Here is a 14,982-nt window from a genome sequence, read left to right as displayed (position 1 = left end):
AGCATAGATGAATAGTAATTTTCATGTTGGTTACTCATTCAACAGGAATTTTAGAAGACTAGTATCATATCAAAAATGAAAGTAAAATAAAATGATTATGTAGGGTAAACTTTTTAACAGTAGCCTGTTTAAAAAAATCATATAGATGTGCTCTGAAGAAGCAAAGCAGAATGTAGCCCACAGCAACACTTTCATTAATTAATACGATGATATGACAAACCATGATCCTAAATTCTTTGTGAAAATCACTTACTTTTCAATTGCTACTGAAGTTTGTCATGATCTGTTAGAAAGGAAAAAGAAACCTAAATATTTTTAGATTGTATAAGGTACAAAAGATGTTATCTGATGTTTGATGTATAGTCCTTTTTGTGAGGAACACTAGGGAGGTCATAATATATCATCCTTCATCTGAAGGAAAATTTGTTTTTAAAACAAAAAATATTTCTAGGTCTGTTTTTCTAAATGGAAATGAATGTTAAGTATGCATTGTTTTCCCACTGCTGATGATAAAACTAGATATTACCATATGAAACATTTGACTCAGTTCTTACACATTTTGTTCTTGTGTATGAAATACTGCAAACCTTGGGTAGTACAAGAATAGGTTTAGTGTGGGCCAGGGATTTAACTCAGCGGTTCGGTGACCTGCCTTGCAAGCACAAGTATGCAAGTTCAAACCCCAGCACCAACCAAATAAAAAAAAAGAATAAGTTTAGTGAAATCAAATAGATGAACTAATAATTTCTTAGATTAATGGATCATTCCTTTATCCATTGTTTTCATCATAGTTATCATCTGCTTAAGCTCCTGTTAGGTGTGCTGATAATTTTTATGTAAACATTTTTCCTTATCGGGTGTGATGCTCACTTCTCTTAGATTGTTTGTTGATAACTTGAATTAAATTTTATATCATTTTTTAAAACAGGCTCTTGTGCTCACTTTGGCAGCACATATACTAAAACAGGCTCTTGTTAAAAAAATTTAACCTACCTAGTTACTTTGGTTTCTCTTTTTGATATTCCAGTACATTGTTCTCAAGCTTGCAAGCTCCTGTTGATCATTGGGCATATTCATGTTTGAATGACACTTCTATGATCTGCTTACTTAATAAGTTAAGCTTTTATGATAAAATAAGGACGTACCATGAAAACTTTAGAGTTTTCCACAATATCTATCTATCTATCTAGCTAGCTATCTCTATCATTTAGAACTTTTTTCCTCCAATGACTGAAAGAAATTTTGTGAAGAAAAAAAAACCCCTTATACTTTGAGAAACACTGATTTGCTTAATTTTGAGGGGGAAATGGGCTGTTTTAATTGGGAAGAGCTAAAAGCAACGGTGAATTGCAATATAAGGCATTTCAAGGTGGAATAAAGAAGCAAAAAAAATCTTTTGAAAGTCTGTGGCAGGTAAGAACAGGGTGACAAGGGAATTTAAAGAGTGGGGCAACTGTTATGGGTCTTCAGTCTTTACACCACCGAACAGTTCTGGATTGCACAGGAAATGTTATGCTTTGAATTTTTAATGTAGTATGAATCAAAGATGTAAATTATTTCATATACTTTTTTCTTCTTATCTTTTTTTCAGACAATTTAATTAAGGGACAACATGTACAATGAAACTCTATCTGAGGCTAAAATAGATAGATTATACATAAGTTTTTACTATAGACAGTAAGTTGGAGAACATCTGAGAATTATATTACAGTTTTGAAAGGGCCAGTACCAGTCCAAAAGGAGCTATAATAATTGTATAGGGGAGTGGACTTGTTTGTGATCATCTCTAGCCCTAGACAAGATATACCTATAAAAAGTCATGCATTATATTAAATTGCTGAGATTTGCTACCCTTAATGTATTCATATTTATTGTCCTGTAAAAATAACAGGTTGAATCACTTTTCACTGGCATTATCAAAATACCATATTTCTCTGTCTCTCCATGTAATCTAGTTTGAAAAGCATTTTTTCATTTCAATTTGTGCCGAGCACTGTAGTAAATGTTTGGGATGCATATACTAAGAAAATATCTCTACCGTCTCAGCACCATAATGTAGAGAAGTTACCCACAATCCATCCTCCCAGGTCTACACTCACACCACAATGATACATGCTCACTCCTGTTTATGGCAGCACAGGTGGTAATAGCTAAATCTTGGACACAGCCCAAATGCCCATCAACTGGTGACTGTATAAAGAAGGTGTGCTTTTTTTGTTATAAAAGAGTACTACTCAGCCATAAATAATGAGAAACTAGAGACATAGCTAACTTGATGCATATTGAACCCATAACTCTTAAGTGAAATAAATAAGACACATGTAAATACTGACTTGTCTCTGTGGTGTGAGAAACTGAAAGTGTAAATGAGGACCAAAATGTGTAACAGATAATGTGAAAAAGGGAAGAAAAGTTCAAAGGGGAAGGGAAATGGGGGGTGGATATGAGAAAAGAAGGAAAAAGGGAAACAAAGCTTTTGTCAATAGGGAGGGGTACAAGGCAGGGAAGTAGAATGAAAAAAACCAGAAACTAAGGTGCATCAGGTACAGGTACAAATTCCTAATGACGAATGTGATCATAATGTATATCTGAAATGTACCAATAAACTCAATTTAGAAAATAAATAAAAGAAAAAATGACCCTTGCAACAGGAAAATTAACCCAAAATAATGCAAATGCAAAGGTCCCAACTCAGACCTCAAGAATCAGAATCAAATATGATAGCTCTCAGCTACTTGGTTGATTTAAAGGCTCCATCCCATTCTGATACACAGCAAGGGATGGCAAACTCACATTCCTCACACCAGGGAAGAGAACACAGCTGGAGAATCACAAATTCTACTTGAGGGGGTTTGCTGGAAAGTCAGGTATGGCTCTTGAAAAGAGTAAGCTTTAGACAGTTCTTGAAAGATGGATAACTATTTCTGTGTTGCAGAATGAAGTGTCAGGCTTGCGAGCTTGCTTTTTGAGACACAGCATTAGAGCATTCCCAAGAAGAAGGCTTAAGCAGGTCAGGGGTAGGGGACTTCAGAGCTCCTTCAAAAAGTGGGAATAGCAAAGGCAAAGACTGACTTGAAAACAATGAAAAAGCAGTGAAAGAAAACCCATGTATCTGGAGGACAGTAGGGGAAACAGATAATTCTACCGATAGGGGAAATGAGCAGTAAGAGTCCTGACTGCAGTGTAAACTACTGAGCTTGATCCTAACAACAGGTATTGAGTGTCATGATCACATCTGCATTTCATAAGATCATGATGACTTCTGTTGGAACGACAAGAAATTGGAGGTGAGGAACGTGGAAGTTGTTGTAGAGTTTATTGCAGAACTTGGGGAAGAAAAGAAGGAAGTTTGCATGGCAGAGGGCAATGACATGGAAATGTGTTGAATATGAAAGATACTGAAAAATTAAAATAAAAAACCTTCTGAAAAGCTAAGGGAATTACTTAAACTAAAATCAGTAATTGTTGCTTATGTCAAAATTGACCTCCTGTGTTCAAAACAAAGAGGCTAAAATTGATATTAAAAAGTATTGTGGGTGTGCCATGCTCATGTATGTGTGGATTCGTGTGACACATATCTTTTCAAGCTGTATTAGAAATGTGAAATGTGTAGATGCCATCAAACAAAGCTAAAAAGATTGCTATAAGTAAGAATAACTAAATAATAAAGTTACAAAACAAGAATAAGGGCTATGATTGTCATCTAAGGACAAATATAATTATTCCAGCTTAGGGAGTAGTGCCAGTCCCCAGATGCCCTGAAGAAATTCTAACTAGGTTTTAATTTTGTTTATTTAAGAACTAGAATGTATGGCATGTCTTGTTACTAAATATGATGTGGAGTTATTCACATAGCTTATCTGATTTGATCCTTATATTTTCCTTTTGGAATTAGAATGGATGAAAAGACAAAGAATTCTGTGGCTTGTCCAAGGTTGAATCACACATATCTACATTGCATATTACTTATTTTATCTTATCAATATGATAATGTCTATCATATTTCAAGCTGTAGTTTTATTTTTATTATTTAAATGCAATGAGAAAGATTTACCTGCAGCATAAATCAAAGACAAGGCCAGAGAAGTGTCATAAATTGCAGAGGGGTCAACATCAGGCAACCGAGGGATGTTCACCTTGGTGACATGGAAAAACCAAAGAAAAGAACAGGAAAGAAAATGCTCTTAAATATCTTTGAAGGAAATGAGTAATTGGGGAAAAAAATTCATTCATAGGAAGATGAGAGAATCAGTTCAAATTGAGACTTAAAAGGCTGTGAATGTTCAGACCATACCCAGATGGATTCTTTGATTTTAGATCAGTGCCTTTTAAGGGCGGCTATCAGTTTTTCATGCAAAAGTCTGATCTGTAGATCTTGTCGAGCTGGGGTGAAAATTGTCAGGGCCTCGTAGTGCAGATCTGAAGGCAAGGTGAAGTCCTCTCCTATCCTCTTAAAACATAGCAGAGATTTCCACTGAGAAAGGGTTCCTTATAATTCCTTGGGCTGCAGTGTTTTCTGCAGTAACTAGAACTATGATTGGTGGGGAGGAAAAAGAAGAGAGGGATGCTCAGTCTCTTATCCACAAACTGGGAATAAACCACACAGATAAATTCACAAGAGGCTGGAGCACCGTAGTCAGAAATACTAATGCAGCTATAGCAAAAGGAATATGCAGAAGGAAAAGGATATGTATGTATCCTAGCACAGACTTAACATTACGGAATTTTAGAGATAACTTGTATATTCCAGTATCTGTTATTTAAAGATGAGTGATATCAGGCAGAAGTGAATTGACTTGGTGAAAATTGACTCATTTAATGAAGACAAACCACTTTCCTGCTCCAAAACCTTGCTGGCTAGTATATAAATGTTTAAAGTAAGAATAAAGTGACTTTCTGATCGTCCAAGATCTGGTCTCATATTCTTTGTAATCTCCCATACCTGCTGTTCCCTGAAGGAGCAGAGATGGGATGTTCTGGAAAAGCATGGCACAGTGATCAAAAGTATTAACTTTGGGACCAAAGCATACTATTTCCATCCTGGCACATGGTTTCCTAACATATATACAATAATGACCAATAACTTTGAGTTACTAAACTGATGAATCTGTCTTCTCATAATGTAAATCAGTACTTAAATTTCATAAGCAGAAGTAAAGTACTTGCAGTTATCATATTTTATTTTTCCGGAATACTGAGGCTACTAAGCTATAACAAAGAGTCCTTGCCTTTGAAAAGCTCACCATCTACTGAGGAGAAGGGATGCAGAAATGGACATCTGCAATGCCCGAATAGAAGGACAAATGTGTTCCAGAAGGAGAGAAGTAGACAGGCATCAACACAGTGTGGGGAAAAGGTGGTTAGACTCTTAATTATGAATAGGATTTAAGGCTGGGTGTTGGGCTCAGTGGTTCCGCCACCTGCCTTGTAAGCGCTAAGGGCCTGAGTTCGATCCCCAGTACCAAGGGGGGAAAAAACGAATAGGATTTTACTAGAGTTTTAGAAATCAGTATAGTAAAGTATGAAGCAAGACCATCTCAGACAAAAGCAATATGTAGGAAAGCAGAGGCTTGAAGAGGCAGTTTGTTTGTGGGAAAGGATGGTATGTTTGCCATAGCTTGAGGGTGGCATGAAACAGTAAGTAGAAAGCCACGGGTGGTGAAGTTGGTTTACACTCCTTAGAAAAAGCCTTGGGGATTAAGCCAACAGCTCATTCCCCCTCCTTTTTAGTAGAAGATTTTGACCAAGAACAGCTAGTTCAGACTGGTTTCTTTGAGAGATGCCTAGGCTGCATTTCCACCACTATAATTCTAGGTATGGGTTATGCTTCTTCTGATACTTAATTTGGAAGTTTGAAGAGCCCTCTTCCCTTTTTATTAATGCTAAATTTCTTTGGTTAGTTGGCAATGAATGTGCTTTCAGAGTGCTGCATAAAGAAATCAGATAATCTAATATATGCTGTATGTAAATTATGAAAAGTACATGGATGATTATGTGAAAATCTGATTTTGAGTTACCTCATTTTTAACTTATTCTTTTAAGGTCTTACAGCAGCAGCTGCAGCAGCTGCTGCTGCTACCAATGCCGCTATCGCCGAAGCAATGAAGGTGAAAAAAATTAAATTAGAAGCTATGAGTAACTATCATGCCAGTAATAACCAGCATGGAGCTGATTCCGAAAATGGGGACATGAATTCAAGTGTTGGTAAGTTTTATGTTCACCGAAACTAACTGTGATCCCTTTGCTGTAGAACTACTAACTTCTCCTGAGCCAACCTCCATGCTACCCACTCAAAAAGTTTGAACCAGCTCGAGAACATGGAGTATTGTGAAGGTAGCACTCTAATCACATGTGCTCTGATTACATAGTTAGCAACTTTGTTTTTTATTTTAATAGGACCAACCAGGTAAGTACTCGACTAACGTATTCCATAATACAGATAAAGTTTAATAATCGTAATTCTAAAATAGCCAGTATAGGTAAATTAACAGAAAAATATATACAAATAAAACTCTATGCTTTATATTCTAAATTCTTTTAATGCATTTTTTTATCAAGTAAGACATTGACCACTACCAACAGCAAAGCACATACAGTAATCCCTCCTCAGGTGTGGGAGTTAGGTCCCAAGACCTCAATGGCTGCTAGAAATAGTGAGTACTAAACTCCATAAATACTATGTTACATACATATGTATGGTAAAGTTTAATTTATAAATTAGGAACAGTAAGAGATTAACAATTATTTAGGATTGGAAAATGACAATATATCATAATAGGTTATTTACAACTTATGAATTATTTATTTCTGGAGTTTGCCATTTGATATTTTGAAACCATAGTTGACCGTAGGAAACTGAATTTATTAAAAAACTACTGTACATCTTTTCTTATACAACCATGAACAAGGATTATTTTGAGTAATTCTTTCTAGATAGAAGTATTATCATTGTCCCTGTCATTAAAAATACAATTTTAATTTCTCTTGGTATTTTTCTTTCCCACTCTACAGACAAAAAAGATTAAAATTTAATTACCACAGTCAGACCAAATAAAACAGCTTTACCTGTGCAGAATATTCATTTGGGTAATTTGTTTTGTCAAATACAATTTCAAATGTGGATTAATTTTTTTATTAATAAAATCTTTAACATCTTTAACATTGACATAGTAAAACTTTTATTTGACCTAGTAAAACATTTTATTTAGTTACTGCACTGTATCATTTTCTTTTAAAATACAGAAATCATACACAAAATGTAATTTCACAAGGAAAATTTGGATTCTACAAGGTGTGTACCAGGTATCATAGTCAACATATGCTTTTGAAGGACACAAGAAAAACACAATAGTTCAGTCAGTTCTCTTTTCCATACAGCATTTTACCAGATTACTTTCTAAATTAATATCCAGCTCTTTACTTTCAGCCATTCGGTCCATTCATAAGTAAGGGCACAGTATGGATTTTAGTAACAGTTATTTTCATGTCAGTTCTCTGGAAACATACACTAGCCAAGAATGCAAAGGTAGGAAGTGCTTTTGAAATATACACAGAAAACCACTGGTTCAGCAACACAAAAGGGCAGCTTCTAATGTAAAATAGGGACAAGTACAACTTTTCACCAGACCCTCATTAGGATTCTTGAAAGACACTGGCAGCAATGTTGAACTGAGAAAAAGTATTGGTGGCAATGTCTAAAAAGGTAAAAAGATATGGATAAAAGCCCAGAGAGAGGGCTGAAAAACTAAAAAAGGACTAAGGGAAATATCAGTGCTTGCATTTCTAAGTGCTCTTAGGGAGAAGCCCAGGAAGATGAGGTTGTTTAGTTCATGGTTTGTGTATGTAAAAGTGGAGACTTTGAAGTTAACCAGTATTGAAGTAACATGAAAGAATTATAATGCTGCTTTTGGAGCTACTGAGTATATGTTGCTTTAAAATAAAAATATTTGACTTTGGCAACATTGAGCAGTATTGAACAGTTGTTTTAAAAATAAGTTATTGGCCACTCTAAGCTATTGTAGTTGTTCCAAAATGTAACTTGGATTGTTTTCAAAATATTTGATAGTTGGTGTTTTGAGGAAAGATTCTTAAAATAGGCAACATAATAACATTTAAAGCAAAATGTACTAAAACATGTTACCTCTGAATTTTTCTGAGTAGTAGGACACTGATCAGTTTTGGAGAAACCAAGTCATAAGGTGAGGGGAACATGACTTATAACTAAGCACTAATAACATTTAATATTTGGTAGTATACAGTAACATTTCGCTACTGTCAAATTGTAGCTTACTTTAGTTGCTTTGGTGCATACACTGTTCAAGTGGCTTAAAATAAAATAATCTGAATTTAATTTTGTGTTGTAATTGGAAGATATCCATTGTCATCTAATAAGGATTTTACTTTATACTGCTTTTTAGCTTTGACATTGACTATCCAAGTTCAATTTGAACCAGGAAGAAAAATTTGCTCAAAATTTCCTAGAGAGTTTTGATATTGTCTAACGTATTAGCATCATTGTCATTGCTAACTCCAAAGGCATGTTACTCATTCTGTCCTACATATCTTTACTGGATTTGGACACATGAAAAAAGTTACCATTTTCATTGTATTCTCACATGGTCCTATCTTCTAAAAATTTACAGTTTATATTATTTTTCCTGAGCACTTGTAATCCTGTATGTTTATCCAGAGAGCAGGGAAAAATCGTCTTTGGGAAGGGAAGAGGTGGTTGGAGGGGTAGAGAGCGATGGGACTTGAACTCACACAGATCAATGCAGTTGCCGAATTAACAGTTTTTTACGGCCCCAGTCTTCCCTGGTTCGGAGGACAGTGCCTGCTTCCAGGTAAGTATTCAATAATGACTTGCTCTGTGACTTTAGAAGTTATGCAAACTTTCTGAGCCTAACATTCCACATTTGGAAAAATGCTATAGATAAGAGTGTGTACCTCATGAGAATTAAAATGTATGTCTGTGCTTATCACGTTATTTGTCACAGCCTACTTATCACATGGTTTGGTTGGTGTTTTGGCATTGCTTTTGATATTATTACATCTCTAAACCTGCCCTCCTGAGAATTGCCTTCTTCTTTTTACTGCCGTAAACTGCTTCCTCCTATTCTCTCTGTTAGGTATTACTTGTTAAGCTGTGAGGAAATTTGGGGGTAGCTGTTATTTGAACTTTTGTATATTGGATTTTAGTGCGTTCTCAGAATCTAAAAATAATCTATGACAGGCCCAGAAATCAAGGTGGGCTATGCATGGGACGACTAACTAAACAGGCAGCTATAACAGAAAGTACTGGATCCTCCAGGAGAATCAGTTGGGGTGAATTAGTAAGGAATTGATCCTGAAGAATAAGAATTCCAGAAAAATATCAAGAATCTCCAATTCCTATATTTTAGAAATAAAATTTACTCTCTCATGAATCTGCCAGTTGGATCTTTGAAGTTACTTTACTGATATATTGTTGCTACTCAGTCTTGTCCAAATCGACTGACATTTTTGAAGTCATTTCAGTCCTCTTTTTTACCTCCTATGCTAATCTGGCACATAAGTTCCATTAAATATTTTAGGCTTTTCTTTGTTGGAGCACATATTTTTCCTTTGGTTGTAAATAAATCTCTACCGCCTCAGAAAATAGATTTTGTTTTCACTTGGTTTGGTTCAGTTTGATTTGGCGTGGTGAGGTGACAGTATAATTTCATTATAGATGACCCTTCTCACTGTGAGTCTTAAAAAACAGCTTAAAAAAGCTGTTTAAAGAAATCTTTGATACTAACAAACGGTTTTGCACCCCAATTTTACATGGTAACCTTGAGTTCGCAGAATCATCATTTTCAGGGTGATTCTTCCCACAAAATCATCACTCCAGGAGGAAGTGAGGACCTCAAGATAGATCTGAGGGAGGCATCAGCATTCTGAGTAAAATATATAGCCATGTCGCCATTCTCCCTCATCCACAATCAATTGGATTCTTTTAGTTTAATATTTACTTGCTAAGATGAGATGCTAGTCTGCATGGTGATAAACAGTCTGCTCCTGGCATCTGAAGGTGACCTGTCAGTTCATATGGACAAATCTCCTGCTTACTGAAATGTACAAAATAAATCATTAAAGCTGGCAGGTGCTCATTCCCAGATTTAAATCACCATAGATTTATGATTTGAATTAATGCTTCATTTGGCCATAGAAATAGATGCTGAGACAAATGATATGCACTGGTTGGGGTTTCCATACTGTAGCCATCCTGATATTGATTACTGAGATGTCTTAGCAATCTCTTGTTTATATCAAGTACTATCTTGTGACAGGTTGGCCGATATGAGCTACACTGCAGATAAGAAGGAAAAATGTCCTGGATTCTTTTCAGTGGCAACACTATCCACAACACAGAGGCCAGACAAATTGCCATTATTTTTCTTTAAGGACTGATCTGCATAACCAGCTTAAAAAATTGCTGCTTAGAAATTGGAACTGGGATATGGGAAGGGAAGAATTTAAAACTAGTGAACCCGGGGTCAGCTTGTTATTGCATATTGCTGTGTTTTTATTTGTTTATCTTTTAGGCATTAGGCACTTTTTGTAGATGCTAAATTAATCACAATTCATCTAATCTAAATAAAGGAAACTTAATTTTACTTCTAGTTTTTAAATGTTATATAAATATTGACACAGTGAGCAGTTCTTAAAGTATCCATGTTTTTTAAATCCATGCTGAACCTAGTGTCTTACTCCCTTCAGCAAAGACAACAAAGGAAATAAGCCTTTAAAAATAAATGCATTAAATATTCCAAGTGCAAAATTTTGTGAACTCTAATTTACCAAGAGGCAGGAAAAGACTGTATTTTTACTTCTCTTAACATTTTATTTAAGGAAAACACTATGTACACAGTTTAAAAAATACTCGGAGAATTTGAGAGGGACCTTTGCCACTAGCTAATATCTGACTCATAGAACTGGTAAACAGCTATCAACAATAGTAGATTGCTTGCTTAGTAGGAAATGAGTTCATATCTATTCAAAATGTGATCTCAAAACAGATGTCCCACGAAAATCTCATTGTTTAAACTCTACTCATAACCCCTTCACTGCTGTTATTTCTTCAAGGAAGTGAAGTCATCTTAAGACTTCAGTATTTTGTCTTTCTGAACACTGTGGAACACAAGCAAACCTACACGAATGCAGAGATCTACGAAAATGAACTTATTTCACATATCCAAAATATACGATACTTTTTCTTTTTCTCAAATTTAAAATATTTACCAAGATACAGACATTTCAAGCACCAGTTGGAACTTGCGTTTGGGATAAATGTGCTCCTTAGTAGTATTTTTCATTCCTTATTTCTCATTTCCTCCAATGAAGAAAACAAAACAAATATATGGAAAAAAAGGCAAGGCAGACAGGGAGATAAAATTACCTTCCTCAGCTGACTGTCTCCTTATTGTAAAAAAGGAAAAAAGCATTCCTACAGAAATAGAACAGTTTACACTAGAGTCATTTCCTTTCTTCTGACACATGTGTCTATTTGGAAGGAAAAAATTCATTTTATGATTTCAGGAAAAAGTCTTAGAGACCTTGAGAAAGTAAATGAAAGGAAACAGAACAGAATGCAGGCCACCAAGCAGAGCCCCGCAGTCGCATGTTGGATTCTCTGCCATGGCAATGTTAATGAACCTCAAATCCTTTCTATAATTAGATGAGGGAATTGCTTATATTTTCAAACAGATGATGCTGCTATAATGAAACGATTGACAGGGAATTTAAGAGTGTCTACAGTAGTCATTTGGTTTCTGTTATAAAAAAAGTTTTAAAAGAAGATTGGCTTTAGACATAGGTCCTGGGAGAGGTAGTAATTTACATAGCAGGCTATGACAGGTGTCTTTGTATAGTAAGGAAATAAAATGGAAGACTGGTGAAGTGATGGGCAGGTATAGCAATTTTTTGGGGAGGGCTGTCCTGTGCTTATTCTGCTTAGGTTCTTTAAAAGGGGCCGAGACTCAAGAGATGGATCCGGATTGAGTGCACAGCTGTAACTGCTGATGAGCTAATTGCTCCTTATCTCTCAGCCCCATTCATCTTCATTTTTTACCAATTACTGAGAATTATCTGTGTTCTCAGTTGGATATGAGAGTTAATCCTTTTTGGTTAAGCTGGCAGTACTGTGAGCAGATTCCAAATCGGAGGGTGAAAAAGGCAAGGCAAGCTTGCTCTAAAAATGTCTCCAGTTCAATTACAGTATCACTGATTCATAAGAAATTTGCTATTGTTTAACAGATTAAATGTGGAAAGGTTTTTCTTTTTAGAACTTTAATGTTTTTCTACTTCACAGTAATTTGTAAAATGCTTCTTTCTGTCTGAAAAGTAAGATTAAACAATATTAATTACCCCGTTCTTATAAACATGGAAACACAAGACTACCCTAAAAGTTCAAAAAGATACTGACACATGAAGATAAGAAATATTTTTAAGTGATAGCCATCAATTTATATACAAACACTTTTAATTGATGCTTTTGCTCTCTGTGGCTTCCCATATGGGAAGGAAAGTAGGACCAAATGTAAACTTTTTCAGCAATGTCACATTAGTGGAACTTTAATGGAAGACCACATAAGCATCTCTTAAAAGTGTAAGTACTGCCATGGTCTGTAATTCAATTGATTGTGAATAGGACATATGGTTAACATCATTCGCTATGTAAAAGATGTCTTCATATCTGGACTTTTCACAGGAATTTGCTTATCCTGATGTTAATAAATAAAAGTGCTGAGCTACTTTTTCATCAATGTTAATGCATTTGAAAATGTTTGATATTTCTTACACTTTCTTAAATACATTAAATAAGATTATTTAATGAGGAACTATGGAGAATATGTACCTAATTTAATAAAAATTATCAAAATTCATTGTGTAAAATTTGAGCATCATGTATCATGATAAGTACGATCTTCTGCATGCATCTGCAGAGTGAGGTGGGAGAAGAGACTGTACAATATGTCACAAGATTTAGCTTCTAGAAATAATATAGTTCATAAGGAATGTAGCTGCTTAGGTAAGTCTCTTAAGTGATCAGGTTTCTTTTTAAATAAAGGATCTTATTTAATTAGAGATCTTTGTGACCATTTTCCCTCTTGACTATAAACTCTTTTGATTTTTAAAAACTTAAAATATGAGAAAAGACAAGAAGGCATTCTTTGTCATGATTTCCAAAATAAAAAAAAAACAATCCAGAAGCAACTCAAATGTCCCCTAAACAGGTCAATGATAAGCACTGAATGCTGTAGTACATCTATGTAGATACTGTTTAACCATTGCAATGATGGATAAGGGTAGACAATATTTATTTTGAATACAAGAAATAAAAGATAACATTTTTTACTTTGGTACTGTGTACCTGTTTCATTAGAGATTGTAAAAGACTCAGGAAGAGCTAACATTGTTATATTATTGTGAAATAATCATGGTTTTAAAAAACTATATCTTAAAATTAAATTATTTAAAAATGCATATGTACTAATTATTGATCATATTATTAAACTCTTTTTCTGATTCTCTAGGAAGTTAATAGTATCATTCTGTACCTTTTTCATAATTTGTTTTTGACATTTATTTTTTATGTGAAAGAATAGAAATATCAATGATCACAACAGGTGATGCTGGAAAATATATTACTGTATGAAAAAACATTTTCAATTTAATATATTTAAATATATATTTCTAAATCTATATATATGTATTAATATAATCATTAGATTGACAAGTAACGTGTACTAGATTCCTATATAAACTAGTAAATACAGTCTTTGGTATAGATAAGCAGAATTCAGAGGATATTCCATTTTTATGCAGTGACTTTTTCATTTCATGAAGACTTTTTACATTTACCTGAAGAGTTGGAGAACCCTACTAGAAAATATCATGAAATGTTTTTCTTTTAAATTTAACATTGCTTATTTTAAATAATGACTGGATAATGAAGTAAACCTGATAATCCAAGCATATCATGTTAAGAAATATAAATTTAATGATCTTTTTCTCTGCATATCCTTATGCAATCATAAAGCATGGGAAACTGGGATATATTTAAGTGGAATGGATAAGTTCTACATATAGTAGTCTCTATTACTTTCCAGGAGAATGAATGCATTTTCTTTAAGGAAAGCCCTGGAAATGATCTTTGTCAACCAATATCACTGTATTATGGTGATTATGTAAACTTAAAAAATAAGGCATAGTGGAAGCAAACACTGCAGTATAAAATAACAGGGGCCATATTCTATTCTTTGAAGGTCAGACAATTCTTTGTCACTATGATCCTCTGTTGTTTTATTTGCTTTATATTTCACATCGTATTATTAAAAGTGAGATGTGATTACAATAAGTCAACTTTGTGTTTTGTAAAATACAATTGTAGTGACAAGTATTTTCAAATACACTATAATATCTTAATATCAGATAATTCTTTCTTTGAGATGTCACCAGGATGCTCGTGGATCAACATTGCTTTGTGCGCGCACAAGTTCTGAGCCCAGTGCACCTGCCACCCAACCTAGAGTTTTACATTTGTGTGACTGATTCGTTTGCAAATTGGCAAAATACTCCAAAACTATACAAAGCCATTTGTATGAATCATGGCGTGGCAAATGGAGTGCAAAACCGTACAACTAAAGGATTAGTAAATAATATAGTAGTTGACATAGGTATGTATGATGTCAATCTGCTGATGAAATAATAAAACAACATCCATACTTTTGCATGCTCTTGATGTCCCAAACTCTCCAAAATAAACGTGGATAATTTGGAAGTTAGCAAAGAATGGGGGATTTAAATATGGTTTTCTTTAACAGCAGGTCATAATGGAAACACAAACCCTTACATTCAGTGCTGAGAGAATTACCAGTTTGATAATGATTAGGAATGTTGTTATTAAAACAGTATGTGCAGTTCATTTTCAACAGTTTTGAATTAGAGTCTGCACTAATG

The 14,982-nt window shown here is 34.5% G+C and overlaps 1 protein-coding gene across 1 annotated transcript in view; it reads left to right on the top strand.

The window, feature by feature from the left end:
- Positions 1 to 14,982, top strand: part of Dach1 (dachshund family transcription factor 1) — a 394,219-nt gene that overhangs the window by 208,143 nt on the left and 171,094 nt on the right. Inside the window, exon 3 of the mRNA XM_033760919.1 lies at positions 6,043 to 6,204. Within this exon, the coding sequence (XP_033616810.1) occupies positions 6,043 to 6,204 (162 nt within the window). The remainder of the gene's footprint in view (positions 1 to 6,042; positions 6,205 to 14,982) is intronic.

This window comes from Fukomys damarensis, unplaced genomic scaffold (genome assembly GCF_012274545.1).
Source record: "Fukomys damarensis isolate Sample0158 unplaced genomic scaffold, DMR_v1.0_HiC HiC_scaffold_6, whole genome shotgun sequence".
Lineage (NCBI taxonomy): Eukaryota > Metazoa > Chordata > Mammalia > Rodentia > Bathyergidae > Fukomys > Fukomys damarensis.
Note: the sequence above shows the minus strand (reverse complement) of the source record. Positions and strands in the feature narration are given on the sequence as shown.